Source organism: Mesoplodon mirus (assembly GCF_964341445.2).
Source record: "Mesoplodon mirus genome assembly, chromosome: 18".
In the NCBI taxonomy this organism is placed as follows: domain Eukaryota; kingdom Metazoa; phylum Chordata; class Mammalia; order Artiodactyla; family Ziphiidae; genus Mesoplodon; species Mesoplodon mirus.
In genome coordinates, this window is record NC_138994.1 from 61,861,848 (window position 1) to 61,887,111 (window position 25,264).

The 25,264-nt window shown below is 38.5% G+C and overlaps 1 protein-coding gene across 3 annotated transcripts in view; it reads right to left on the reverse strand.

Moving 5' to 3' along the window:
• Window positions 1-1,694: 1,694 nt before the first annotated feature.
• The window catches only part of RPS6KB1 (ribosomal protein S6 kinase B1), a 34,851-nt gene continuing 11,281 nt past the window's right edge, over window positions 1,695-25,264 (reverse strand). The window contains exons 5-15 of one of the 3 annotated variants that reach the window (XM_082603207.1): window positions 18,956-19,103; window positions 16,826-16,883; window positions 15,276-15,376; window positions 13,042-13,132; window positions 12,768-12,858; window positions 12,145-12,252; window positions 11,781-11,843; window positions 11,512-11,589; window positions 8,092-8,199; window positions 4,686-4,798; window positions 1,695-2,732 (exon numbers count right to left, since the gene is read on the reverse strand). In XM_082603207.1, coding sequence (XP_082459333.1) covers window positions 2,717-2,732; window positions 4,686-4,798; window positions 8,092-8,199; window positions 11,512-11,589; window positions 11,781-11,843; window positions 12,145-12,252; window positions 12,768-12,858; window positions 13,042-13,132; window positions 15,276-15,376; window positions 16,826-16,883; window positions 18,956-19,103 — 975 coding nt within the window. In that variant the 3' untranslated portion in view covers window positions 1,695-2,716. Of the gene's footprint in view, window positions 3,759-4,685; window positions 4,799-8,091; window positions 8,200-11,511; window positions 11,590-11,780; window positions 11,844-12,144; window positions 12,253-12,767; window positions 12,859-13,041; window positions 13,133-15,275; window positions 15,377-16,825; window positions 16,884-18,955; window positions 19,104-25,264 lie in introns of all 3 variants that reach the window. The other 2 variants (XM_082603206.1, XM_082603205.1) reach the window with 2 other exon arrangements.

Here is a 25,264-nt window from a genome sequence, read left to right on the forward strand (position 1 = left end):
GAAAAGGTGTTACCCTCAAAGCACTCCTAATAAGGCAGCTGAAGAATTTACTCTGGGAGATGCAAAGCCAACTTGGGGTAGGAAAAAAACTAATAGTTTAAAGAGCAAACACAGATGAACCCATCTTTCAAATGTTACTTTAGATAATCCACTGATATAATACTTGTGCTATAGTGGTAAATTAAGAATCACACAGGAAGAATTTTGTATCAATCAGCAACAGACCACAGGTCATGGTGGAACAAATACTTTATGATTATTTTGTCCAGCTTGCTAGTGTCTACTCCTATGAAAAAAGGTAGATGTTTGGACATTGATGTTTTTACTTGAGGAATTAACCATTTCCACGGCCTCAAAATCCATTCTGCATAAATCGAACATTTCTCATGAGAAGAATCTTAGATCTAGCCCTTATAAGCTAGGAACCATATGACTAAGTAACCAAAATAGTTAGGTCCTATATTAAGTATAAAATCCAAGGCTTGGGATATTAATACTATTGAAGATGCAGCTTATTTATAATCATTTATTTCTTAAAGAATGTTGAATTTATGGAGTATCATACATGCATTCTTCCCCCCCCCAATTACCTTCTATCTCAAAAAATAGTATGGAAGAATCCTTCTTGAAGGATTCAAATTAGTTAAGACCATAAAGGGGAAAAAGAAATAACAGTTTTCCTAAAAATCTGGTTCAAGTTCAATAATTAATACTTTACATTGTTAATCACAGCTGGTTTATAAATCTCAGTTTATTCTGTAATGCTACAAACCTTATAAAATCAAAATTAGTAAACTTCAGTTCTCAATGATTATATTTTAATTAAAAAACAGCATGTATAAAATAAAAAAATATCCTGTAATAGCTGATTTTAAAGAAAATAATCAAGTGATGAAAGAAAAACACTTAATCTCTTTATACACTTACCTGGAATAATCATAAAGAACCTTCTTAGAAACTCAAGACTAGTATTAGTGACATATATTTTTAAACTATGCTTGGGTTTTTACAAATAAATACAGGGTAAGCCATATTGCATAGGTGTGTGCTTTCTGTCTGTGACACTCAAGTGGCACTTGACATGTCTTCACAGTCACAGTAGGAATATCCATTTCTGAAAGAATTTCTCAATAAACTTGCCACAGTATATGGAAACTTAACTTCACTGCATGCTAAGTCTGACACACTTATGTGTGTGGGTGGTGGGTGTGCAATTAATACTCTTTATGCAGAAAGTTACAGTGTTTGCCACTACTGCTGGCAGTACTAATTATGAAACTGGGTTAACTAGGGGGTGGTTATAGCCAGCCACTCACAGTGCAAATGTTACTAGCAAACAGGACTGAGGAGGGATATTCTGGTGTAAAACTTTCACTGGAACTTGGTCAGGCAGTCAACACTATAGTTAGTAAACTCATTGGAAAATAAGTACCAGAGCAGTACAAGCCATTTACAGTCTGAAATGAAGCCTGTACGAATCACCATAGCTTTCTGGGTTCTGTTTTTCAGGCATCATAAACTGCCAGAGAACAAAGACCTGCACTTTAAGTACAATTTCTGCCCTTACCATTATTTAGTTTCTAATTTATTAGCTACAGTTATAAAGTTCTCAGTAGACTGCTGCAATAAGGGAAAAGGAGGTCTAGAGGGAGTGATTAAAAAAAAAAAAAAAGGCTTTCTGTCCGAAGATGAGCTGTTATCAATTGTTTCATTTATTGCCACAATTGAAAAGGTATATTTCCAATCATTTTTCATGGTTCTACTTTTGCTTAATGTCATAGGATTTCATCTTATCTCACTCGAACTGCCATTTAAATAAGCAAAGCTTTTTTCTGACTGAATTCAACATGCATAAATAATTTTATGGCTTGGATCCTATGGCTCAAAAAGGTTTGGAGAACATAGCAAGCAGCATCTATTTAAAAAAAAATCATAGGGTTGCAAAATATTACAAATTGACTTTGCACACTCAGACTGAAGACATTATAAAAGACAAACAAAAAGGTGGTAAGACTCAACTGCAACTGCATGATCGTCTATTATACCAGTATGCACTGAAATAATATTTTTATAAAGCTCTGCAGATATTAAACCCTTTCACCAGCTAAAAGTCATGGAAACGCTCTCTTTAAGGCAGGAAGTATTTAAGAAAGGTAAAGTTACCTTTATTTTTATTCTTTGTACCTGTAAGTCACTTATGTAGACTTCATTACAATTTTCAAAAACATAGTGTCTTGTTAACATGTTTCCTAAATTAAGCCACTGAGTTTTCTTATTCACTGTGGAAGACATTCATCAAAAGGCCATCGAATACTTTTACAATCAAAAAATGTAGCCCCAATATAGGAAAAAAAAATACCTTTTTTCCTTTTAAAACCGTCGAGGAAAAAATGTAAGGAAGGCGGACACCAAAAACAGTAAAAAGAAGTAAAACTTAAAACCTTACCAATTTGCTGTAAAGAGATTAGACATAGAGGGTGGACGGTGGCAACACCCTCTTCCCCTGGACCTCCCTCCTCTCTCTCTCACTTTGCCGCCCTCGATATGCATTTTATCCTCTCTTCTGTGCTTCTTCAGCCATAGGCTGAACACATTTGACGTCTTGAACCAAATACTGGTATAAGGTGGCGATATTTTTCCAGTGCAATGCAGGCCCAGGATAAGGATGAAATGTAGGACATACAACTTATGCCCATTCCAAGGCTTCCAGTTAAGCTTAGCACATAACAGTACTGCAAGTAGAAATGATTAAATAGATTTTTTTTTTCTAGTATTACAGACAGGTATTGCAGCTGGGTTACTGAAAATAAACCCCAAGTCCACCCCAATCCCTCAAACGAGCCACAGCTGTGGTTAACAATGATTCATTTGCATTTTTATTATTTCACCAAGAGAAGAAACAGAAGTTGTCTGGCTTTCTTCACACCAAGAATTTCGCATTTTAAAGTTTGGGATGTTTTCCATGATGAGCTGAATCAAAAATCTATTTGAAAAATATATATTTATATAAAAAAAGATTCAGGTTGTTTGCACGTAAAACATCAATTGTTAAGTTTCTTTCGTCTTTGATTCCATGTTGCTGGAAAGTCTGACCAAGCTTGCATGCTAATTTGTCCTTAGTTGCAAGTATTACAGGCAAACTCATACTTTGCCTCATGAAAGGATAACCCTTCTTCGACACCATCAGAACTCAACAGTGATTCAGAAGCAACATCCTACCCTTAATACTGTCAGTTTCGAGCCATCAACATGAAATCCTTGATAGGTTGAGACGATGTTGCTAGGAATCAATTAATTGATGTGCCTAAGAGTTCCGCAGTACTATTTTCACTTAAGTTTTTTTGCACCATTGATTGATTTTTTAAAATCCATGTTTATTTTTCCTCTGTCCAATGTGTTCTATGTAATGACACTGACTCTTCGAGACTGTCATTTTGAGTCTTCTTGTTTCACCCTGCGGGATGCTCACACATCCCCTCCCCAGCTTTTTTGCCTTAAATTCATTAAAAGCATTGCTCTGTCATAGATTCATACGTAGGTGTTCTGGTCGTTTGGAGATCATGGGAAAAGCTTGTTTTTTGTACGGCCCGGAGTTCGGCTGTCGTATTGGAAGTGGTGCTGAAGCTTCCCCACTCGTCGTCACATCCATCTGCTCTATTCCACTTGTTTCCATTGGGTACTCCACAGGCGCCTGAGGATTTGCCGTGCTGGCTGAAGCACCTCTTCCCCAGAAATCCCCAGGAGAAAATTTGACAGGGCTTTAAGACAAGGAAGAGCTATCATTCGTCTCAAGTACTATCTCAACAAAGAACATTTCCCTTACATTTAAAGGGAGTGGGGTAATGTGACTTTTTTTTTTTTTCATTTAATTTCATTTTTGTGTGGATTAGCACAAAAGCAGAAGTTGAGCCATTTCTCCCTTAGACTAATTGCTAGTTTCCTAAATGGTCTCTTTACCTCTCTACTTGCCCTCATAAAACCGTCAATGATACTTATTTTACAAAAATCATTTTCTCCCCCACTTAAAACAGCGGCTCAATGCATTTAAAATATTTCTCCAAACCTTTGCCATTCTCTTCCTCGCTCCCCACACTTCAGGAATGTTGACCTGCCTTTCGTTTCCAAGAAAAAGGCCAAGTTTTTTCCTCCCTTAGGGCTTTTGCATGAGCTGTTCTTCTACCTGCAACATCCTTGTATTTCTGTGTTTTGTACGGCTAGCTATTCCTCCATGAATAGGAGTCCCCTTCTTATTTTTTGCATTCTAGTACCACACTCTATTTTTTTTTTTGCATAGCATTTGGCGCTACTTGTAATTACATATTTTATTTCCTTCTTTGTTTATTTTGACTCTCTCTCACTAAATTGTAAGCTTCATCAGGACAAGGACAATTCCTGTCTTAATCATGTGTCCCCAGAAGGTAGCACAACCCCTGGCACGCAATAAATGTTGAATGAATGGTTAACGAGTACACTTTCCAGTGCAACGGCTTATTTTCAGGAGGGGACGTAAACTACATAGCATGTTATCATTGATTAGTCACAGACTAGTCACTTGCAATATTAGAAGGTGTCGATGCTGTGCTTATGTCACAGAGAATGACAGAGCTTCCATTTATGTAACTTGGCATAAATTTCTTAAGCAATGCTCTTCCAGGTTAAAAAAAAGAATAACAAAGTCTGAATACCTGACAGGTGTCCGTGGGCTGCCAATAAATCTTCGAGGTGACCGGATTTTTGGTTCAAAGGAAAACTTTTCTTTCACGCTTTCAAGTACAGATGGAGCCACATATGTAAAACCCTGAAAGACAGTAACAGTGGACTACAGAATAGGATTTTGTCATGTACATCAAGAAAATGTGGTGGTTCAATCTCTTGACACACCAAGACAATGATGTACACTTAAAATCACCAGTGTGGATACTGTCCAGTCTCCTCAACCTCATTTCACACCCGTTACCTTCTTTCCAGTCATTTCTGGAGGCACAGACCTCCAGAGAGCAGAATTCTATTGAGCCCCATATGCCAGCAAACAAAATTGCACTCTACTGAAAGGAGAACAAAACAGGAAAATGTAGGCTCTACATTAAGATGTTAAATACAAAGATAAATGCAAAGAAAATTCTAGTGTTTCTAGCCACATGCATATAAGCAACTAACATTATCACCCCCAAACAGTTTCTCATTATTAGGCCAAAGTAAAAATAGAATTCTCTAACTTGGCACGTGTGATCTTTCTGATTTTATACCAATGAATGGATAAATTCAGATTTTCCTGATGAATAAGGGTCAGCACTGTGAAAACTTAATTTTAACAGACAGTAATGCAATTTTGTTAGCTTTAGGTCTTTCTTGGACCTTGCTATTAGGCTACCAGCTATCAATTATCTTGCTGTTCATGTTCATTCCTTTAACAGTTAATCCTATACCTATCTTCCCTTCTATTTATTATTCTTGTCACTTATGAGTAGGCACTTGAGTTATAATAAAAAGGCTCAATAAGGCTCTGGGTGAAGTCCTAAAGAGTAAGGTGCAATTCTGTAGAGCATATGCTTTGTTGTGACAGCTACATGTGGACTACGAAGGCCATTTCCCTGCATGTTCTTGTGGGCTAAAAACTACCAAGAGGACCAGACTGTGCCTTAATCGTCTTTGAATTTCCTTGAATTCTAATAGGAATTGAAATATTAATCGAACTGAAGTTACTACAGCCAGTATCTCCAGATAAGTGGGCTGTTACTATTTTATTTTATTTTATTTTATTTATTTATTTTTTTTTGCGGTACACGGGCCTCTCACTGTTGTGGCCTCTCCCGTTGTGGAGCACAGGCTCCAGACGCGCAGGCTCAGCAGCCATGGCTCACGGGCCCAGCCGCTCCGCGGCATGTGGGATCTTCCCGGACCGGGGCACGAACCTGCGTCCCCTGCATTGGTAGGCGGACTCTCAACCACTGCGCCACCAGGGAAGCCCCTGTTACTATTTTTTTTTTTTTTTTTTTTGCAGTACGCGGGCCTCTCACTGCTGTGGCCTCTCCCGTCGCGGAGCACAGGCTCCGGACGCGCAGGCTCAGCAGCCATGGCTCACGGGCCCAGCCGCTCCGCGGCATGTGGGATCCTCCCGGACCGGGGCACGAACCCGCGTCCCCTGCATCGGCAGGCGGACTCCCAACCACTGCACCACCAGGGAAGCCCCCCTGTTACTATTTTAAATTAATTTTAAAACAGATACACTTTGTGTACAGAATTCTGGCTACAACCTAACAAATGAATTGTTCTTGTATTCATTAGTTAGCCAATTTAAGTAATTAAGAAAAGCTCAACACAGATTTCCCTGATGGTCCAGTGGTAAAGAATCTGCCTTCCAATGCAGGAGATGAGGGTTCAACCCCTGGTCAGGAAACTAAGATCCCACATGCTGTCAGGCAACTAAGCCCGCGTGCCATAACTACTGAGCTTGTGCGCCTAAACTAGAGAGCCTGCGTGCCACAAACTCCAGAGCCCTTGCACTCTGGAACCCACGTGCCACAACTCCAGAGCCCACGTGCCCTGGAACCTGCGCACCGCAACTAGAGAAGAGAAAACCCGCACGCCACAGCTAGAGAAAAGCCTGCATGACACAACGAAGAGCCTGCATGCCACAATGAAAGATCCTGCATGCCTCAACAAAGATACCGCAACTAAGACCCAACACAGCCATAAACAAACAAATAAAAAGATCAGCAATACTTTAACTGGAATGAAAGCTTAGATATATAACTTTTGCCACCACAACTTTAGATTTCTTTGTAGTAAGGTGTTTCTAGACTTTTTTTTTTATGGAGGAAAACAATTGTCAAACTAGCTAAAACTCTATAATGTCTGTATAATGTCTGTATGTTAAATCAAAGGTATAAATTCCACATCAGTAGAAAACAAAATTCCACATCATGAGAGAAAAAAATAAAGCAATGACACAATTAAAATGAATCATGCCTACTTCCCTAACTGATAAGAGATTGTACTAAGGGGGATACAGTAACTTTGCATCATGCTGACATAAATTTAACAACATGCATTCATCTTTCCCTCTTATGTAATTAAAATGCTATAAAATTATATTTTGCATGTATATTCTTATATCACCATATAATCATACATTTATAGAATTATTACTATTCAATGTTGTTTACTCAAAAGCATACTGTACTATGGTGACCTTAGTGTTATTTTGCCCATACACAATTTTTGTATTCCATGCTAACTTCAGAACTGACCCTCCACCCCCAAAGATACAACACTACTGTGGTGTGTTATACTGAGAGCATTATTTTTTTAAAAAGTTTGAAAATTAAGTTAGCGACAAATCCAGTGAACTCAGAAACAAATAAGGAAGAAAAAAAACTTCCAAATGATTACTTTCCCCATATTCTATTCTGCCTAGGGATAATCCAAAAAGAAATGACAAAGGAAACAAATGGTATAAAATCGGGTAGATATTCACATGACATGTAATTATAGTAATAAAATAAGCACTAGGCAAATAATATGCAATGATGGTCATCATCAGATATAAACCTATCACTTCTGTTAATCAAAATCTAAAATTTTGTTTTTCTATCTGAGGAGACAAGGTATAAATCAATACAGATACCTCCTCCTTAGGATTAATTTGCTTACAATCACATATGTACCAATATATTTTGATGTCAAATATTCACAATCAACAGGTTAAAAATTCCCTAGAGACGAAAATCTTTAGCTGTTTCAGGAATAAAATAGTTACTATGATCTCTTCTTCTCCTACTGCTATGACTGTGTGGATTTCAGTTAAGATGCTGAGCCAAACATTTTAAGTCACTGGGCTATTCAAAAAAAGGAATCATATACTCTGACTCTAATTGCTAAAATGGAATGCTGGATTATGAGAATGAATTTTCTAACTTATCAACAAGTTATAAGGGGATAACTTTAAAAAAAAAAGCACCTCAGGTTATCTACATGAACTATAAAGCAAGCAAACTGAAATTTTCTTATTAAAAAGGGCGTTTCTTACTGAAAAGGGCCCATCCTCATACTTAAATTTCCCATGGCTACATCAGAAATTCTTTCACTTACCAGAAAGACCTGGTTGGCACTTTCACTGAGAGTTGAGTCATCTGGGCTGTCAACAGGTGTCTGACGTGTAAACTTTGAATCAAACTGACTCACATCCTCTTCAGATTGCTTTATAAAAAACAAAATGATTAGAAAATGGTGAACAGACTACATTATACATATCAATCAAATGCATTACATACATTAGAGAAGGCTCTAGATAGACCTCTTTTCTCAGGGTTTGACTGTAATAAAGTAGCAAAATAGCCTTAGCAGGCACAGATTGAAAAATAAATACAGGTGAAAAGTATCAAAGGTCAAACTACATCTTTAGTACACAGTTATCATTCCTATTAAAAATCTGGGGCTTGGGCTTCCCTGGTGGTGCAGTGGTTGAGAGTCTGCCTGCCGATGCAGGGGACACAGGTTCGTGCCCCGGTCCGGGAAGACCCCACATGCCGCAGAGCGGCTAGGCCCGTGAGCCATGGCCGCTGAGCCTGCGCGTCCGGAGCCTGTGCTCCGCAGCGGGAGAGGCCACAACAGTGAGAGGCCTGCGTACTGCCAAAAAATAATAATAATAATAATAATCTGAATATCTTCCCTTCTCACAAAGCTTCAGTGTGGCTAGCCCACTGGTGAAATCCCTTTTTAGAGACAATTTGCGCAGTTGGCAAATTTGTAATAAACTTGAAGCAGAGTTTAAACACAAAGCACATGATATGCTCTAGTTGAAGTTTCTTCCCATACCTTATTTCATTCCTTTAAATTTCTCAAGGAGCAAAGTAATATTCTACTCTGCTTGAGTATATTTTCTCGTGGAGGAATATGATCACCCAGATCTAACCACCAGATCTGTTTCTTTAATTTCTTCTTTCTGGTACAACATCAGACCATGTGGTTATGTCAAAAGAACCCAGCAACCAGGACTTCCCTGGCAGTCCAGTTAAGACTCCGCACTTCCACTGCAGGGGGCACAGGTTCCATCCCCAGTCGGGGAACTAAGATCCCGCATGCTGCACGGCCCAAAAAAAAGAACTCAAGAACCTACACAAAGAAGCACCCAGTGTCTAAAGATGGGAAAAAGTGAACATCAATAAAAATAACTGCAATTAATTGAAACACAAATATGTTAAACAGCATGAGTTCATAATTATACTAAAAAAAACCACAATTCATTGGCCAATTTTGGAAGATGTTAGGGAACTAATTCATTATTTTGCAAACTGGGAAAGAAACATTTATCCTGTCTTTCCTGTATAAACTGCACCTCAGGTAACCAAACAACTGATACAAGAGTATCTTTTTACAGAACAATTCCACCTAATAAATAAAGAATGAATAACAGTATTAGAGTAAGACAATTTTGCAAACCCCTAATGAAATCTTGGAACTAGGCTATATATTCTCAACCTTAGCTCTATTGACATTTTGGGCCTGATGATTCTTGCTGTAGGATGTTGTCCTGTGCATTATAGGATGTTTAGCAGCATTTCTGGCCTCTATCCCCTAAGTACCAGTGGCACTCCTCCCTAAGTTGTGACAACTTGTCTCTGACATTGCCAAATCAACCCTGGCTGAGAACCACTGATACAGGCAATAATCAATGACCACTAACATTTTTGTGTGTGTGTGTGGTATGCGGGCCTCTCACTGTTGTGGCCTCTCCGGTTGCGGAGCACAGGCTCCAGACGCGCAGGCTCAGTGGCCATGGCTCACGGGTGCAGCCGCTCCGCGGCATGTGGGATCCTCCCGGACCGGGGCACGAACCCGTGTCCCCTGCTTCGGCAGGCGGACTCTCAACCACTGCACCACCAGGGAAGCCCCCACTAACATTTTTTTTTTTTAATGTAAGTACACATTATATCTTCTGATCAAAATATATAGTACCAAAAGTTTAATCTGAATCAGATCTAATCTAAACCTAAACTATCAGTTTCCAGAAATACAAGGAACAGATAAACATGGCTGAGGACAACCTGGGGTTAAAATCAGCAAAATCAAAATGTGAGGAACCCTACAGGACAAATGGTCCAGTTTCTTCAATAAGTCCTCAAAGGAGGGATTGAGAGAGGATTTCTATAGATGGAGAGGCCTAAGAGACATAGTAACCAAACTATATAGGTCTTGATTGAATCCTTATTGAAACAAACCAACAGGAAAAAAAAGAAACAATTGGTGAAACTGCCAGCTTTTTAGTTGTGATGATAGCACCGTGGTTACGTTTATGTTTAAACAAGATGACTTAATAATTTTTGAAGCTGGATGGTTGGTATATGAGTGTTAATTATCCTTACAGTTATGTATGTTGAAATTTTAAAGCAAGTCACCTTGTGCTCCAGGACCAAATCATCATCATCATTATCCTATTCCTTCTCCTCCACCATCATCTCAAGAAGTAGAAAAAGAAACTATCTTTTCTCAAATTTTGAGATGGGAAAAAGACAAGAACTAATACGCTAACTCATTTACTCATAAGCCTATTGTTATGGTTTGAATTATGTCCCTCCAACAGTCATATAATGAAGTTCTAACCCCCAGTACCTCAGAATGTGACCTTATTTGGAATGAAGGCCATTACAGATGTAATTAGTTAAGATAAGGTCATACTGGAGTAGGGAGGGATCCTAACCCAATATGACTGGTGTCCTTACAAAAAAGGGAAAATATGGACACAGATCTACACACAAGGAGAATGCCACATGAACACGAAGACAGAGATAGGATGATGTGCCTACAAGCCAAGGAATGCCAAAGATTGCCAGCAAACCACCAACAGCTAGGGGAGAGGCATGAAACAGTCTCTCACAGCCTTCAGAAGTAACCAACCCTGCCAGCACCTTGATCCCGAACTTCTAACCTCTAGAACTGTGACATAATAAATTTCTGTTTAAGCCACCTAGTTTGTGATACTTTGTTATAGGAAAGCAAATTCAAAATAGGTTTAAGCAAAACAAAACAAAGCAAAAAACACAAAAGTCCTAAGTACTTCAGATATTTAATCATCTTAGGCAACCAACTTTAAACTAGTTAATATAGCCATCAATTGCTGCTGGCAGTAGTTCCTGAAAAGACTGCACAGAGGGACTTCCCTGGTGGCGCAGTGGGTAGGACTCTGCACTCCCAATGCAGGGGACCTGGGTTTGATCCCTGGTCAAGGAACTAGATTCCACATGCATGCTGCAACTAAGAGTTTACATGCCACAACTAAGGAGACGCCTACCGCAATTAAGGAGCCCGCCTCCTGCAACTAAGACCCGGTGCAACCAAATAAATTAATTAATTAAAAAAAAAAAAAAACTGCACAGAATAAAGATTCTGAAGAGAGGATAGACCAAAGTTTTTGAACTATTAATAAATATAAATGTTTCTGAATGGTCTGATGTTTTCTTATTGTAAAAAAGTACCAGGTCCCTCAGATTGTATGCTTTCATGAATACATACCAACAGGGGTTTAAAGGGGGGCTCTACCTTCCGAGCCAGCAGTTCTTCCCAGTTAATATGCCTGAAGAATGGATGAGCCTGAGGAAGAACAAAACAAAAGAGCAGGAAGAAAGGTTAAGAGGAACAGACTTCACTGGACTGACTCATCAGCCTATTTGAAGTTACCAATCACAAAATAAACTATACTTATAAGCAACTACATATAACCTTCACAAATACATAAAATAGCATTATCTTCCCCACAAACTACCAGACATGCCAATCCCTACTTGAACTTCTCCAGCGTCCCCAGGACCAGCTCCAAGACGAGAAGCAGCATTTCTTTTCAGCAGCTTTAGGGAGGAAAAGAAACACACTGATGAACCTTACCTAGTCAAATTGATTATTTTTCTTTATAGAATTTGCATGTCTATTTTGCCTTGCAAATGTATGATTTATTAATTACTTCTAAATATTGTTTGGGAATAAAAAGAAAATCTTTAAACAAACAAATTTGTCCTTTGCCTGCAAAAACTGTAGGCTTTTTTGTCAACACCTGTGTATGATTCTGTAGTCAAAATGTATATTTAGTTCTATCTATTTAAATCCTAGTAGTTGAAGCTTATGGTTTGAGTGCCTATTTTAGAACCCTACCTTTTTAAGCAGATCTCTGGCTTCTTGTGTGAGGTAGGGAGGCAAATTGAGTTTACATTTGAGGATTTTGTCAATTGTTTTCTTTCTATTCTCCCCAGTGAACGGGGGCTAAGAGTAGAAGAGAGTGAGAAAAATTAGCATAGAAAAAATCAAGTTTTAAATAACAGAATTATCCATTTCCTGAATTAGTCAGTTACACATAGAGATCAGAAATGTATGTTGTGATATGGGATGACTGCTAAAGACCTGTAGTTTTTGAGCAACGGCATAGAGAAAACAGCAACGTCCTGGAAGGAACTGGGTTGCCACCATTAACCTGGTGTGATAATGGGTGAGCCATTTGATTTTATGCTTCACTTTCTCCATTTATAAAATAAGGGCAGTATCTGTTTTATCTCTGTTTCACAGGACCACAGGCCATGACATAGATCACCTAAGTGAAAATATTTATAAAAGTACAGAGGCCCACAATACTACTCATAAAGCATCAGCAGTGTTAGATTTTTAAAAAATAACTTCATTGGTAACATTTTCAAAAAGCACAGGAAAGATCTCTTGCTGTAATGACTTAATAACTACTCAGCACAGACCATAATACATGCAGCTTTTAACTGTGCACCTACTGCTCCAGTCAGCATGTCATACATTAATGCTCCCAGACTCCACCAATCCACAGCACGATTGTGGCCACTTCTCATCAAGATTTCAGGGGCCCTACAAGGAGAAAAATAATATGCCTAAAACATTCACTATTTGCCTATCATCTGAATTAAAATTTTTAAAACAATATACAGAACCAAGTGTTGCTACAGAAAATTTAGCACACTATTATTTAAACCAGGTAAAAGTTAGCTATTATCCCCAAACCAGTAATATTTCTTTGAACATGCAGCTCACATGTATTCTATTGTTCCACAAAATGTGTGTGTGACTGTTCCATCATGAATAGATTCTTTGCATAGTCCAAAATCTGTTAGTTTCACATGACCTACAATGAAAGATTATAGATGGTTATTCTGAGAATTCTATGTGCAATATTTGAATGTATCATACAAGACAATAACCTATCCTTCCATTTTACTTTTTCTGCCTTAAATTTATTTTTTGAGACATCAAGAACTAGCAAGGTTCCATCCATAAATGGGATGCTAAATAACCCTTTAAGGGTAGGGCAAAATTATCTTTGCCGGGACTTCCCTGGTGGCCAGTGGTTAAGAATCCGCCTGCCAATGCAGGAGACATGGGTTCAAGCCCTGGTCCGGGAAGATCCCACATGCTGCGGAGCAACTAAGCCCGTGCACCACAACTACTGAGCCTGTGCTCTAGAGCCCACGAGCCACAACTACTGAGCCCGCATGCCACAACTACTGAAGCCCATGAGCCTAGAGCCCATGCTCCACAACAATAGAAGCCACTGCAATGAGAAGCCCACGCACCGCAACGAAGAGCAGCCCCCGCTTGCCGCAACTAGAGAAAGCCCGTGCGTAGCAACGAACACCCAAAGCAGCCAAACTAAAAAAAATTATCTTTGCCAAAGATATAATCTATCTAGTAAAGGTAAAAGAAAGATGAGAAAAAGGTGAAAAACAGCTTGTCTAAGGCTCTAGCTTTACCTATACCAAGAATCCTTTACCATCCTGAGCAAGTAAGTCCTGGGAAAACTTGATGAAGTCTGGATTACGTACACAGACCATAAAAAAGATCTTCTGCATGTTAAACAAAGGTGTGACACTGTACTTCAAACATATAGCTTTTATCACCATGAACTGTGACCTGACAGTTCTTAAAACAGTCTTAGTCACTGTAACAAGTTAGCTTATTCTGCCAATGCAGTTTGGAAAAAAAAATGAAATTGCTGTATGGCATGGAACCATCACCTTTGATCCAGAAAGTGAAAAACTCACCACCTTACACAAAGAACATCTCAGTTCAAGTTTAGCTTTAATGAACTGTCATTAGCTATCCAGTGGTTTAGCAACCCCAGGGACCCTACTGTTCCAAGTTTATTTCGAGAAAAGAAGAGGCAATGGACTATTAACTCAAATGTAGGTGTGTATTTTACTCTGACGCAGAAGAAGAAATATGACCTTTATTTTCACAGAGCCACCGGATACACTCAGGTTATGCATCAAAGAAATTAACTAGTCACTTCCCTATTCTATCCCTTGCCTTAGAATTCACAATCAGAATCTAAATTTGTGGCAGTGGGGGCAGAACTGGGAGAGAGAGAGATACACAGATACCCGTGATTTATGTGGTTAAGTACATTTCTCCAAAAAGAAAAGGGGGGGGGGAAGAAAGGAAAGCAAGAAAACCCCCACTATCTGAAACATTTATTCTGGCATCAGTTGTCCATAAACCATTTTCTGTACAAGAATTTGAAACCATTAACTACCTCTTGCATCATTCGATAGACATCCAAGGATCAGCAGCTGCCACCAGCCCCCAGATACCCGAGTTGGTTGGCTGCTCCTTTGGGTTGTGAGTGAACTGCCAAGTCTAGCCAGCCCAGATTACTCTCACCTACGTTGAACTGTCTGTAGCAGCATGCAGTGATGATCAAGGCTCACTCTGCTGTAGCCATAGCTGCGCAGAAGATTAGTCTGTCTGATTTTTATGTCTGTTTTTGTTGCAGACAGCAAGAATAGACTGATGCCTACTAAACATTTTACCTCCAAAGTTATATCAAATATTTCGGTTCAATTCTAATCCTTTCCTTTTTTATCGCATTAATAAAATTTATCATAAAAAAGATTGCTTCTAATACTTATGTATTTCATCAGTAAAGAAAACTCAATTTCTAAAGTTAAGATTCACTTTCCAATTTAAGGAACCAACCAAAATTAGTAGTTGGACTGGATTCTGGCTCACCACACTGTATGTAAGGATTACAAAAGAACGACAAGCTGTAAAGAGTAAGGATTAAACTAGAAAAGGTAGTTGTGGCCAGTTATCCTCAATTCTCTTTCATCTCATCAACCATAAGTACAAGTGTCATGATGCTGTAAGTTCTGAGGGAGGAATGTATAATAACTGACGCATAAATATGGGGCTTTGAAAATGACCATGACCTGTGTGGGAAGATTTTAAGATGATTATTTACTATAGAATTGTTTACAGTATATCTCCACCTTGGTGATTAAGCATGATATTCTCCGGCTTCAGGTCTCTGTAGATGATCCCCTTTTGATGTAAATGCCCCAAAGCCATGGAGATTTCTGCCAAGTAAAAGCTGGAAACAAAAGTGATTTAATAAAATTAAAAAGAGTAATCTACTCAAAGCAGTTTATGTATGGAGCAAAATTCCTTGAAAGAAATAGACATGCACCAAAGACCAAATTAGTGGGAGTGGGGGTGGGTATGGGGAAAAGAGATGGCATAGGATGCTGCCAAAAGGCATGGAGACATTTACGTTTCACTCATTTAGTGAAACTATAAAATGTTTTATTTCATCATTAGAACATATTGCTAAAATCGCAAAGAAGTCCAGAATATGCCAAACTCCCACTGGTCATGTTTTGTTCTATGTAGGAACTAGGCCAATAGTCATTCAGATCAAAGCAAATTTCTCCCACCCACCCCCAATTTTTAAATCCCATAGGAAATAGGAACTTTGTTATTCTCAGAGATCAAGTCTTAGTTTCAAAAATACCTTATAACCTGACCCTTAGAAGCCCACACATCCCTTACTTAATACAGCTGCATATTGATATACAGCTCATGCCCACAGTATCTGCCCTCCCTCTTGCCAGCCAGCCCACAACTATAAACTGTGTGACACTCAAATTTATCTACCTCAAAAGAATAAAGGGCTGAGTCAACCCTGTCTGGATTCGAAAAGCACAAGGCACTGCAATACTGGCTGCATAACAATGTTGCAATCCTGCAGATTACTCCAGGATGGAGAGGGTGTGTCCTAGAGGACTGAGGCAGTTTCACAGCCAGCAGGACCACAAACACAGCCTCCAACATGGCTCAGAGAGCCTCCTCCAAAAAGGGCACTTCATCCCTAAGGCTCTTAAATGCAGCTTCTGTGTTAGAAAAGGCCTGAAATTAAACAATGGAATGCAGTTTGGTAATTAAGGTAGAAAAAACATTTAAGTGTTTTCTATTCAATTAATGTGTAGGATACACTGATTTATTGTTACCCAATACTGTCATCTCACAAAAGGGTGTGTATATTTTTAATCTGAAGCAGATGCCATCTTAAGAAATATGAGGGTAGATCCCATCCTGGCCATTGAATCAATCCACAGATGATGTGTGCAGGCTTATCACCTCCCTAAGACTGCACCTTGGGAACTGGGAAGTCTACAAAAAAAGAGGAGATGATTTCTGATACTTCCCATTGCTCCACACATAAAGTTTCACTGGAAAACCACACTCACCCAGAGCCAAGGCAGGCAGCTCACCAATTCAAGGAAAGAAAGCCCCAGTGAGAAGGGTTCTGTTAGGAACTGGTGTGAAGAACGTTCCACCCAAAGCCTGGGGGCAAAGGAATGGTGTGACCTCCAATGGCGGCCAAGTCCCAAAGCTGCTTCTCCCTCTTAGAGTCCTGAGTGACCAACTGGCTCCAGAACAATTTATTGAATCATCTGGCTGCCCACAGTGGGAACAGGACTTTGCTTTTAATTATATGAATTATTACCTGAATCCATACAACCACAAAAATTTCACTTACCAGGCTGTGTCTTCCATAAATATTCCTTCTCTTTCTAACTGCATAAATAATTCTCCTCCTGCAAAGAAAAGAAAAAGACATTAGAAACAAAGCAATCTTTTTTTCCCCAACAATCCATTCTAATGAGAGGGTTTGTGTTTTCTTTTTAGCCATAATTAAAAGACATCAACCCTTTAAAAATAAAAAACAGATCCTAAAAATTACAGGTTTAAAACTAAGTCCTCAGGATTCCATTTTTAGCAGTGTTCTTATTCTTATGTGAAATATACAAGTTTTGGAAGTCTAGGTTTTACATCTATGAACTTCAAAATATTTACAGATTCCAGACCTGCGGTTAAAAAAAAAAAATCTTGATTAAAGCTTCTCTAACATTTTACCGGCATATAGAAAAATGTTAGTATGTAATTAAACCGTCCTTGCAAATTAGTGAATGCCCATGTTCCACATTTTTAGAACTCTTAAACTGCATGAATTTGGCAATGTCCTTGTAAATAGTATGGCACTATTTGAATACCAAAATAAACAATGATAATAAAGTGTGATATCCTACTGAAAAATCTTAGAATCCATGAGTCCACAATGCTGTAAATCAGTGAACAGATAAATGGAAAGCTCTTCGTTATAGCAGAATGCCAAATAATAAATGAAGAAGCCATGATGGAATAAGAAAAATCACTTGGCAATCATCATAGTTAATTGTTTCAGGCAAGAATCAATGGATGCTAAAACTGTATGTGAAAGCTTGATGAGAGATGAGATATTTAAATAATTTCAAAGTATCTCCTCAAGATACTTACTAATTACAAAAGGAAAATTTCACCAGAAAAAAAAAAAACTGGCAGACATCACCTTATACATATGATCAAAGTTAACATCAACAGTAATGGAACAAAGATACAAATATCATGTACCTCTTGCTCTGATACACAGAGAAGGATACAATGTCACTTCGATGGTCCTCCCAAAAATGCATAACCTGAACCTAATCCTGAGGAAACACCATATAAGCCCAAATTGATGCATTCTACAAAGTAACTAAACTGTACTTTTCAAAAATGTCAAGGTCATGAAAGACAAAGAAAGACTGAGGAACTGTTCCAGATTAAAGGAAACTGAGAGAGATTATTGTATTAATGTTAATTTCCTATTTTGATAATTTTAGTACAGTTATATAAGATACTGTCTTTAATTTCAGAAAAATATACATTGAAGTATTTAGGGGTAAAGGGAAATCATGTCTGTGACACTCTCTTAAAGAGTTCAGGAAAAACATTATGAATATATATACACATATGTGTGTGTATATATACATCTATATACACACGTACACATACAGAGAGGGAGAGAAAGAGAATGATGAAACAAAACAATGTGGTAAAATGATAACACTTGGGGAATCTAGGTGAAGAGTACTTGGGAATTCTTTGTCCTGTTCTTACAACTTTTTTGCGGAAATCTGAAACTACGTTAAAATAAAGGTACAAGAAAAATACAACAGTCACAAAAAAGTGACTAAATTCTGCAACTTTCTGTTCCATGTTACAGGCTCTTGTGAAATCTGTTTTTCAGAAAACTCAAGTGTGTTTGCTGGAAATAGATACCTGTGATCTTGAAATGCTATGGGGTACCACAAATTCCTAGGAGGGGGTAAGCCCTGGAAAAGGTGGGTGATTTCCAATGTAAACTGCAAAATCTATCAATAAGACATTAAACAAAAAACTTTTCTGTTTAAAGATGCAATACCAAAAATACTCATTACCTTAAACAACACTCTAAGTTTTCCATGTCAGTTTAGAAAAAAATAAATCAGTGGTTTATTTGAATTATATTATCTTACCCAAGTGTAGTCAATTTGATAGCTATCAATTAGCTGTTTGCTATTGTAATTGATTACAATGGGATTAAGATAAAATATTACAGATGGGGAAAAAGACTTAACCTTTAAAGTTTCCTTCACATTTGTCTGCAAAAAGAAACATTTCGTCACATCTGAATTCCTTATGTCAAGGTATTTGTCAATTTTAAGAACTATTTGGTCACACTGAGAAAAAGCATTTTTCTATTGGAAAATAATGTTTTGACCAAGTTTCTGGAGCTAATGCAAATAATTACACCAAGCTGTGTACTGACCGCTGAGATACTCAAGGATGAGGTAGAGTTTTCCACCAGTCTGAAAGGCATAAATTAAATCCACAATGAAGGGATGCTTTACTTCCTCCAGAATATTCCGTTCTGCTTTTGTATGAGCTGTATCTTTAGCATTTCTTACTATCATTGCCTAAAGGAAAAGAGATGATCTATAAGAACAAAGTAGTAGACATTTTTATCCTATAGTAACTGGAAAATCTATTTTGTGCTTTTCTTGCCAACATTAAACTATTAATCATAGTTCCCACTGGAGACTGAGATGGGGTAATGGAAGACATTCACTTCTTATATACATCTGCACTGTTTGGATTTTTTGTAGTAAACATGTAAATGAAAACCTAAATAATCTGTTTTCATGTAAACAGATCAAATTTATTCATATATTCACTAACTGCTGAATGTCTACTATTTTATAGGCTCTTAACAAGAAAGCAGAACCAACAGAAGGAGTCTCTAGCCCACAGGAGCCCAAAGTCCCAGGGAAGAGAGATGAGTCAATGGAGCTAAGCACAAGGTGCCATGGGAACTACATCTGACCTGGCAAGAAGTCTTCCTGGAGGTGGAGATACCTAAGCTGTATCATAAAAAGTTATTAAGATGAAATGTAGAGGGTAAAAAAAAAAAGGCATTCCCAGTGTGCAAAAGAGGCTTGACAGGACGGGACATGTCTCGAGGGTCTAAAAGTAGTTCAGTATGGTTAGAAGTGGTTAGGACATGTATTAGGCTGGACATATAGGAAATGGAAGGCCTGGGCATCTAGGCAAAGGCATCTGAATCTTATTTTAGAGGCAGAGGAGAAAAGCTGAGGTAAGGTAAGTGAATAACCTTTGGCTTTAAGAAAGACAATCCTAGTAGCAGTGTGAAGTTTTAGGGAAGAAATGACCCCAGTTAGAAGGCTAGTAAACTAAGCCAGAAGTAAAACCTGTAACTAAGAAAATGAAGGTGGGGAAAAAAAGGGTAAAAGTGCATCATTAGCACTCGCTGACTAAAGAGATATGAGAAGAAATGATGATACCATGGTTTCTGTGTAAGTAATGGTGTCCCTCAATAATAGGAAATGGAAACAAAGAAAAACGTTTTGGGAAAATGATATATTGCTTTGGACGTGCTAAGTCTTAAATTCTAAGTTCTTGTACATCTCTAGTAACATGAAAAAGCATATATACGTGGCCATTAGTTGCAATATTATTTGTAAAAGTGAAACATTAGAAACAACCTAAATGTCCATGCATAGGATACTGCATGAAAACCCTGTGTAAAAAAGCTGTAAAAAGAATGAGGAACATCTCTGAAAGCAAGGTGCAAAAGAGCATATATGGCCCAGCAGTAACACAGTATTCTACCTTTTGTGTAACAGTGGAAATAAGAATATATATACTAGGCACATGCTTATATCTGCAATAATGAGCACACCTAAATTAAGCCAAAAGCTAATGATACAGGGAATTCCCTGGCAGTCCAGTGGTCAGGACTCGGCGCTCTCACTGCCAAGGGCCCAGGTCCGATCCCTGGTTGGGGAACTAAGATCCCGCAGGCCATGTGGCGTGTCCAAAAAAATAACATAACGTAACATAAAGCATCCCAACAAGAAACCTATTTTAAAAAAAGCTAATGACAGTGGAAAGGCAGGAAAGGGAATGGGACCTCTGAGTAAAACCTGAAGGGTTTTATCATTCATTTATTTTCTTACCTAAATCAAATATCATTATTGTGATCATTAAATTCTGAACCATGTTAATGTTTTATACATTTCAAAAATAAAATTAAATCTGGATGGGGGAGGGAAATAAAATTGAATACAACAGAAATACATAAATTTAACTATTACTTTGATAATTTTACCACAAAAGGAAAAAAAAGATATTTAAATAACTTTACACTGAACATTCTTAGTGACATATATGTAAGCATAAAAAAAACTGCAAAAAAATCTTAAACCATACTTAGTAGGTTTGCAGCTACTCATAGTATTGGTATTATAATTCTCAAACTATTATGCATATATTGTACAACTAAGCAAATGAGTAAATGTACTGATGTTGTTACCAGGCTTTTCTCACTGTGGAAAACAGAGATGCAAATGTAGGCCAAGGAAAGAAGAACCCTACGGAATTGGACTGAAATTAGGAATATCAATAGGAAGCCATGATTTAAAACAAAAACAAAACTTCCTAGCTCTGTGTACTGAAAGAGCCAGAAACAATGAGACTTCAGTAGCAAAAAGTATAGCTTGGCACCCAGGATCTTGGTTTCTCTACCAAAAAAAACAGGGTTCCATGGAGAATCAGATGGTTCTAGGCCAGGGTCAGGGAAAGTGCAAGGTAAACCTGGAGCACGCTATTATACACAAAGTAAGGAACTACTCAAAAACTAACAGGGATATGTTAAAAGGACACAGAAGCCATCTTAATAGAGCTCTCTCTAGCAAAACCTGGGTAAATTTGCGGACCAAAATTTGAATAATGAGAGAAATGGATAACACACTGAAAAAATGTTCATACTATTTTAAAAAATTAAATTTAAAAAAGCAAGTATGAAAAGCTCTTCTTTACAGAAGAATGACAATATAGAAAAAAATGATAAAAATAGAAAAGTCTCCATTTTATCATCACCAGAGTATGATTTGATTTGGCTAAGAGACAATGGATAATAAAACCATTGGGTGTAGAAGATTATTAGGACAGAATATTCACACAGTCTCTAACTTTCACTCCATAGATACTTTTAAATTACAGAGGGAAAAAGGTATCAGTAGAATGGGAAGTTTGGTGGACGCCACCTTAACAAAGTGATCAAACCCAGTCTCACCAAATAATGAGACAGACCAACATTATGTGCTTCCTGAGCCCATGCACCGAGGACACAACGCTCCTGTAAAATATTCCTGCAGAAAAAAGCATTTAACCTCAATGTAACATTTAAGTGTTTTCATGAGGAAACAATGAACCATATCCAAATTAGGGATACTCTGCAAAACAGCTGGCCCAGAGTCTTCAAAAAATGTCAAGGTCATGAATGACAATAAAGTAAAGGAAACTAAAGTAAAAGACACTAAAGACACAGTACTCTACAGTAAAGGAAACTAAAGACACAGGACTACTCCATGCAATGTGTGATCGTTGATTAAATCCTGGCTGTTAAAAACAAACCAAAATAGCTATAAAGGAGATTATTGACACAACTGGGAAAGTCTGAGTATGGACGATGTACTAGAAAACAGTATAGTATATCAATGTTAAATTTCCCAAATGTGACAATTACATGGTAGTTGTGTATGTAATGCCCTTATTCTTAAGAGATACATACTAAAGAATTTAAGGGCGAAGTGCCATGTCTACAAATAACTTTCAAATTGTATACCAAAAAAATTAAAACTTTGAATATACACACATGTACATACTGAGAGAGGAGAAATGGAGGGAGGGGCACACAAAGAAAATATGGCAACTTAACAACTGGTTCTCATTGTACTATTCCTGTAACTCTTTGGAAAGTTCGAAAAATTCCAAAGATGCATTAGTTTTTAACTGTTCAGGAGGTTTACATTTTTTAAATAAATAATTTTGAGAAAGTCTGAGAAGAGGCCAAGAAGAGAAGATGAAGAAATAGTAAAGAAGAATCACAGAAGTCAAGGGAGTGGAGTTTCAACATGCTGTGGTCAATAGCTTCAATATAACAGAGAGGTAAATGAAGGATGAGCTAAGTAAAGACCACGGGATCCAGCAATTAGGAGATCACTGGAGATGCAGGGGACAAGCATTTCATCAAAATAGGAGAGTTGTGAGGTCAAAATATAGCGAGTGAAAAAAATAATAAAACATGACTTCTCAAGAAATTCAGCTATGAAAGGCAGAGACTGGAAGCTACAATAGACCTCGAGTGAAGAAAGGATTTGTTTTCTAAATATGGCAAAGACATGAATATATCTATATAAAGAAAGAAGTTAGGATAGAGGATGGAAGAAAGAGGCAGAAGTGACAGAGACCCTGAACAGGCAGAAAGCGATGGGATCCAAACATAAAGAGAGTGTTTAGGGCTTCCCTGGTGGCGCAGTGGTTGAGAGTCCGCCTGCCGATGCAGGGGACGCGGGTTCGTGCCCCGGTCTGGGAAGATCCCACATGCCGCGGAGCGGCTGGGCCCGTGAGCCATGGCCGCTGAGCCTGCGCGTCTGGAGCCTGTGCTCCGCAACCGGAGAGGCCACAACAGTGAGAGGCCCGCATACGGCAAAAAAAAAAAAAAAAAAAAAAAAGAGAGTATTTAGCCTTGGAAGGAAGGAGGAACACATCTCCCACTAAGCCTGGAGAGAGGGAAGTAAAGACAGGTGAAAATGTAGACAATATGGTACTGGGGACAAGGATTAGAACAGGAAGTTGAAGGGAATCATATGTGACAGCCTCAAATAGAGAGAGAGGCGGTCTGCTAAAGAAGAATAGTGGGACTGATAGTAAAGGCTCTAATAGTTGTACAGGATGGAAGGAGCTGTCTAGGGACATTTGGTGAGTTCTAAGCGTCCACATGAGTTCGGGACTATGAATTTGTCCCAGTAGCCATTTAAGAGTTTGTGTGATTTCTGCCAGTGATGTTCAGTAACTGAGATACAGGAGTAAAGGAGCATCAACAAATAAACTGATTAGATTAGAACTTTCCTGAACATAACGTCAATGGGATAGCTGAAGTGGCAGATCATGTTGATTAGGCTAGATTAGGAATAAACTGAAATTAGAACGGGGCTAAGAACTTGAAGAAAAAACAGAAAGATCAAAGCACTAAAAGGGCTTAGGGCCAAAGACCAGGCATTGTGGGAATAAATAAGTGAGAATATTACTGCTCTTTATAGTCCAATGTTTCAGGGGTGGAGGATACAGCTATGGGGGCTGGTGAAGTGGAATGGAGGTGAATGCTGACAGAGTTGGGATCAACAAGGAATTAGAAAGCTAGGCAATTGATTACTTATTTAGTACAAGGACACGGAAGACACCAGGGCAGTAAGACTTGAGAGTGGGGGAAAAAAGACTGATAAAAGATAAGAAAGCAGTATAGGCTTAAACCTCAAAGTAGAAAAGGTTTTGACCAGAGTAGACGAGAAATTGCAAGGATAAGCTTATCAGTTCTTCCCTTGAATTACACAGTGAGCAGAGCGAGAGGCAGAGACTACGTTTGTCTCAAGTGATAAATCCTAATGTCTAGCAAAATGCCTGGCACACTGGAGAGTCTCAGTTGGTTCAATAAAAGAAGGAATGAAAAAGTATGACCAATCTGTGAGTTACAAGCCTTTGGCCAAAGGTTCTAAAATTTACAGTGTGAGCTGAACTAATGCCATGGGCAGTAGTATTTTGCTTCCAGAGTACATTTTTGTTGCAGCTGGTAGGGTAGAGAGATAGTGATTGGAAATAGTCTTTTCCTCAACTTTCCACCATGAACAAGTACCCAAATGGGGCCATTCTCATAGTGAGTAAACAATCCCAGAAGTGCTAAATCCAGACAGATTGTCCAGATGTAAGCAACTCATTTAAGACAAGGGGACATCTGGTTTATTCTGATTTCATCTTAAAGGCTAGAAAGAGGTATATTCTTATCCATACTCAGGTCAAGAAGGTTAGTACTCTGCTTTAAGGATAACAAAATCAAAAGAAGAAACTCAACAGGAGTACACAGTCATCTTACCTAGCGATTTGGAAATTAAATCCTTGGACCTAACCCTAGCAACCTTGTCACTTTCATTATTTTCTGCTGTAAGCTTGTTTTCAGGAACAGCAAGGAAAGAATGAGACAGCGCTCTTTGCTCAAGGAAAGAATCCAGGCAGGCTTGGGGAAAGCAAAAACCAACAGTGGGAAGGGATGGTAACTAAGCAAAAGGAGAGGCAAGCAAGTTAGGTTTTAGATGCCTGGGCACAAAAAGGAAGCCTGACAATTACAAGTAATTAGGTCTATGGATTTCCCAATATACCACACCCGCTCACCATCAGTATAAAAAAAAAATCCAACACCCTCTTCTTTCCATTAAAGATACCAGTGCCAGAAACATACTTCACTTAAGATATAATTATGGGGACTTCCCTGGTGGCGCAGTGGTTAAGAATCCACCTGCCAATGCAGGGAACACGGGCTCGAGCCCCGGTCCGGGAAGATCCCACATGCGGTGGAGCAACTAAGTCCGTGCGTCACAATGACTGAGACTGCGCTCTAGAGTCCGAGAGCCACAACTACTGAGCTCTTGAGCCACAACTACTGAAGCCCATGCACCTAGAGCCCGTGCTCCCCAGCAAGAGAAGCCACGGCAATGAGAAGCCC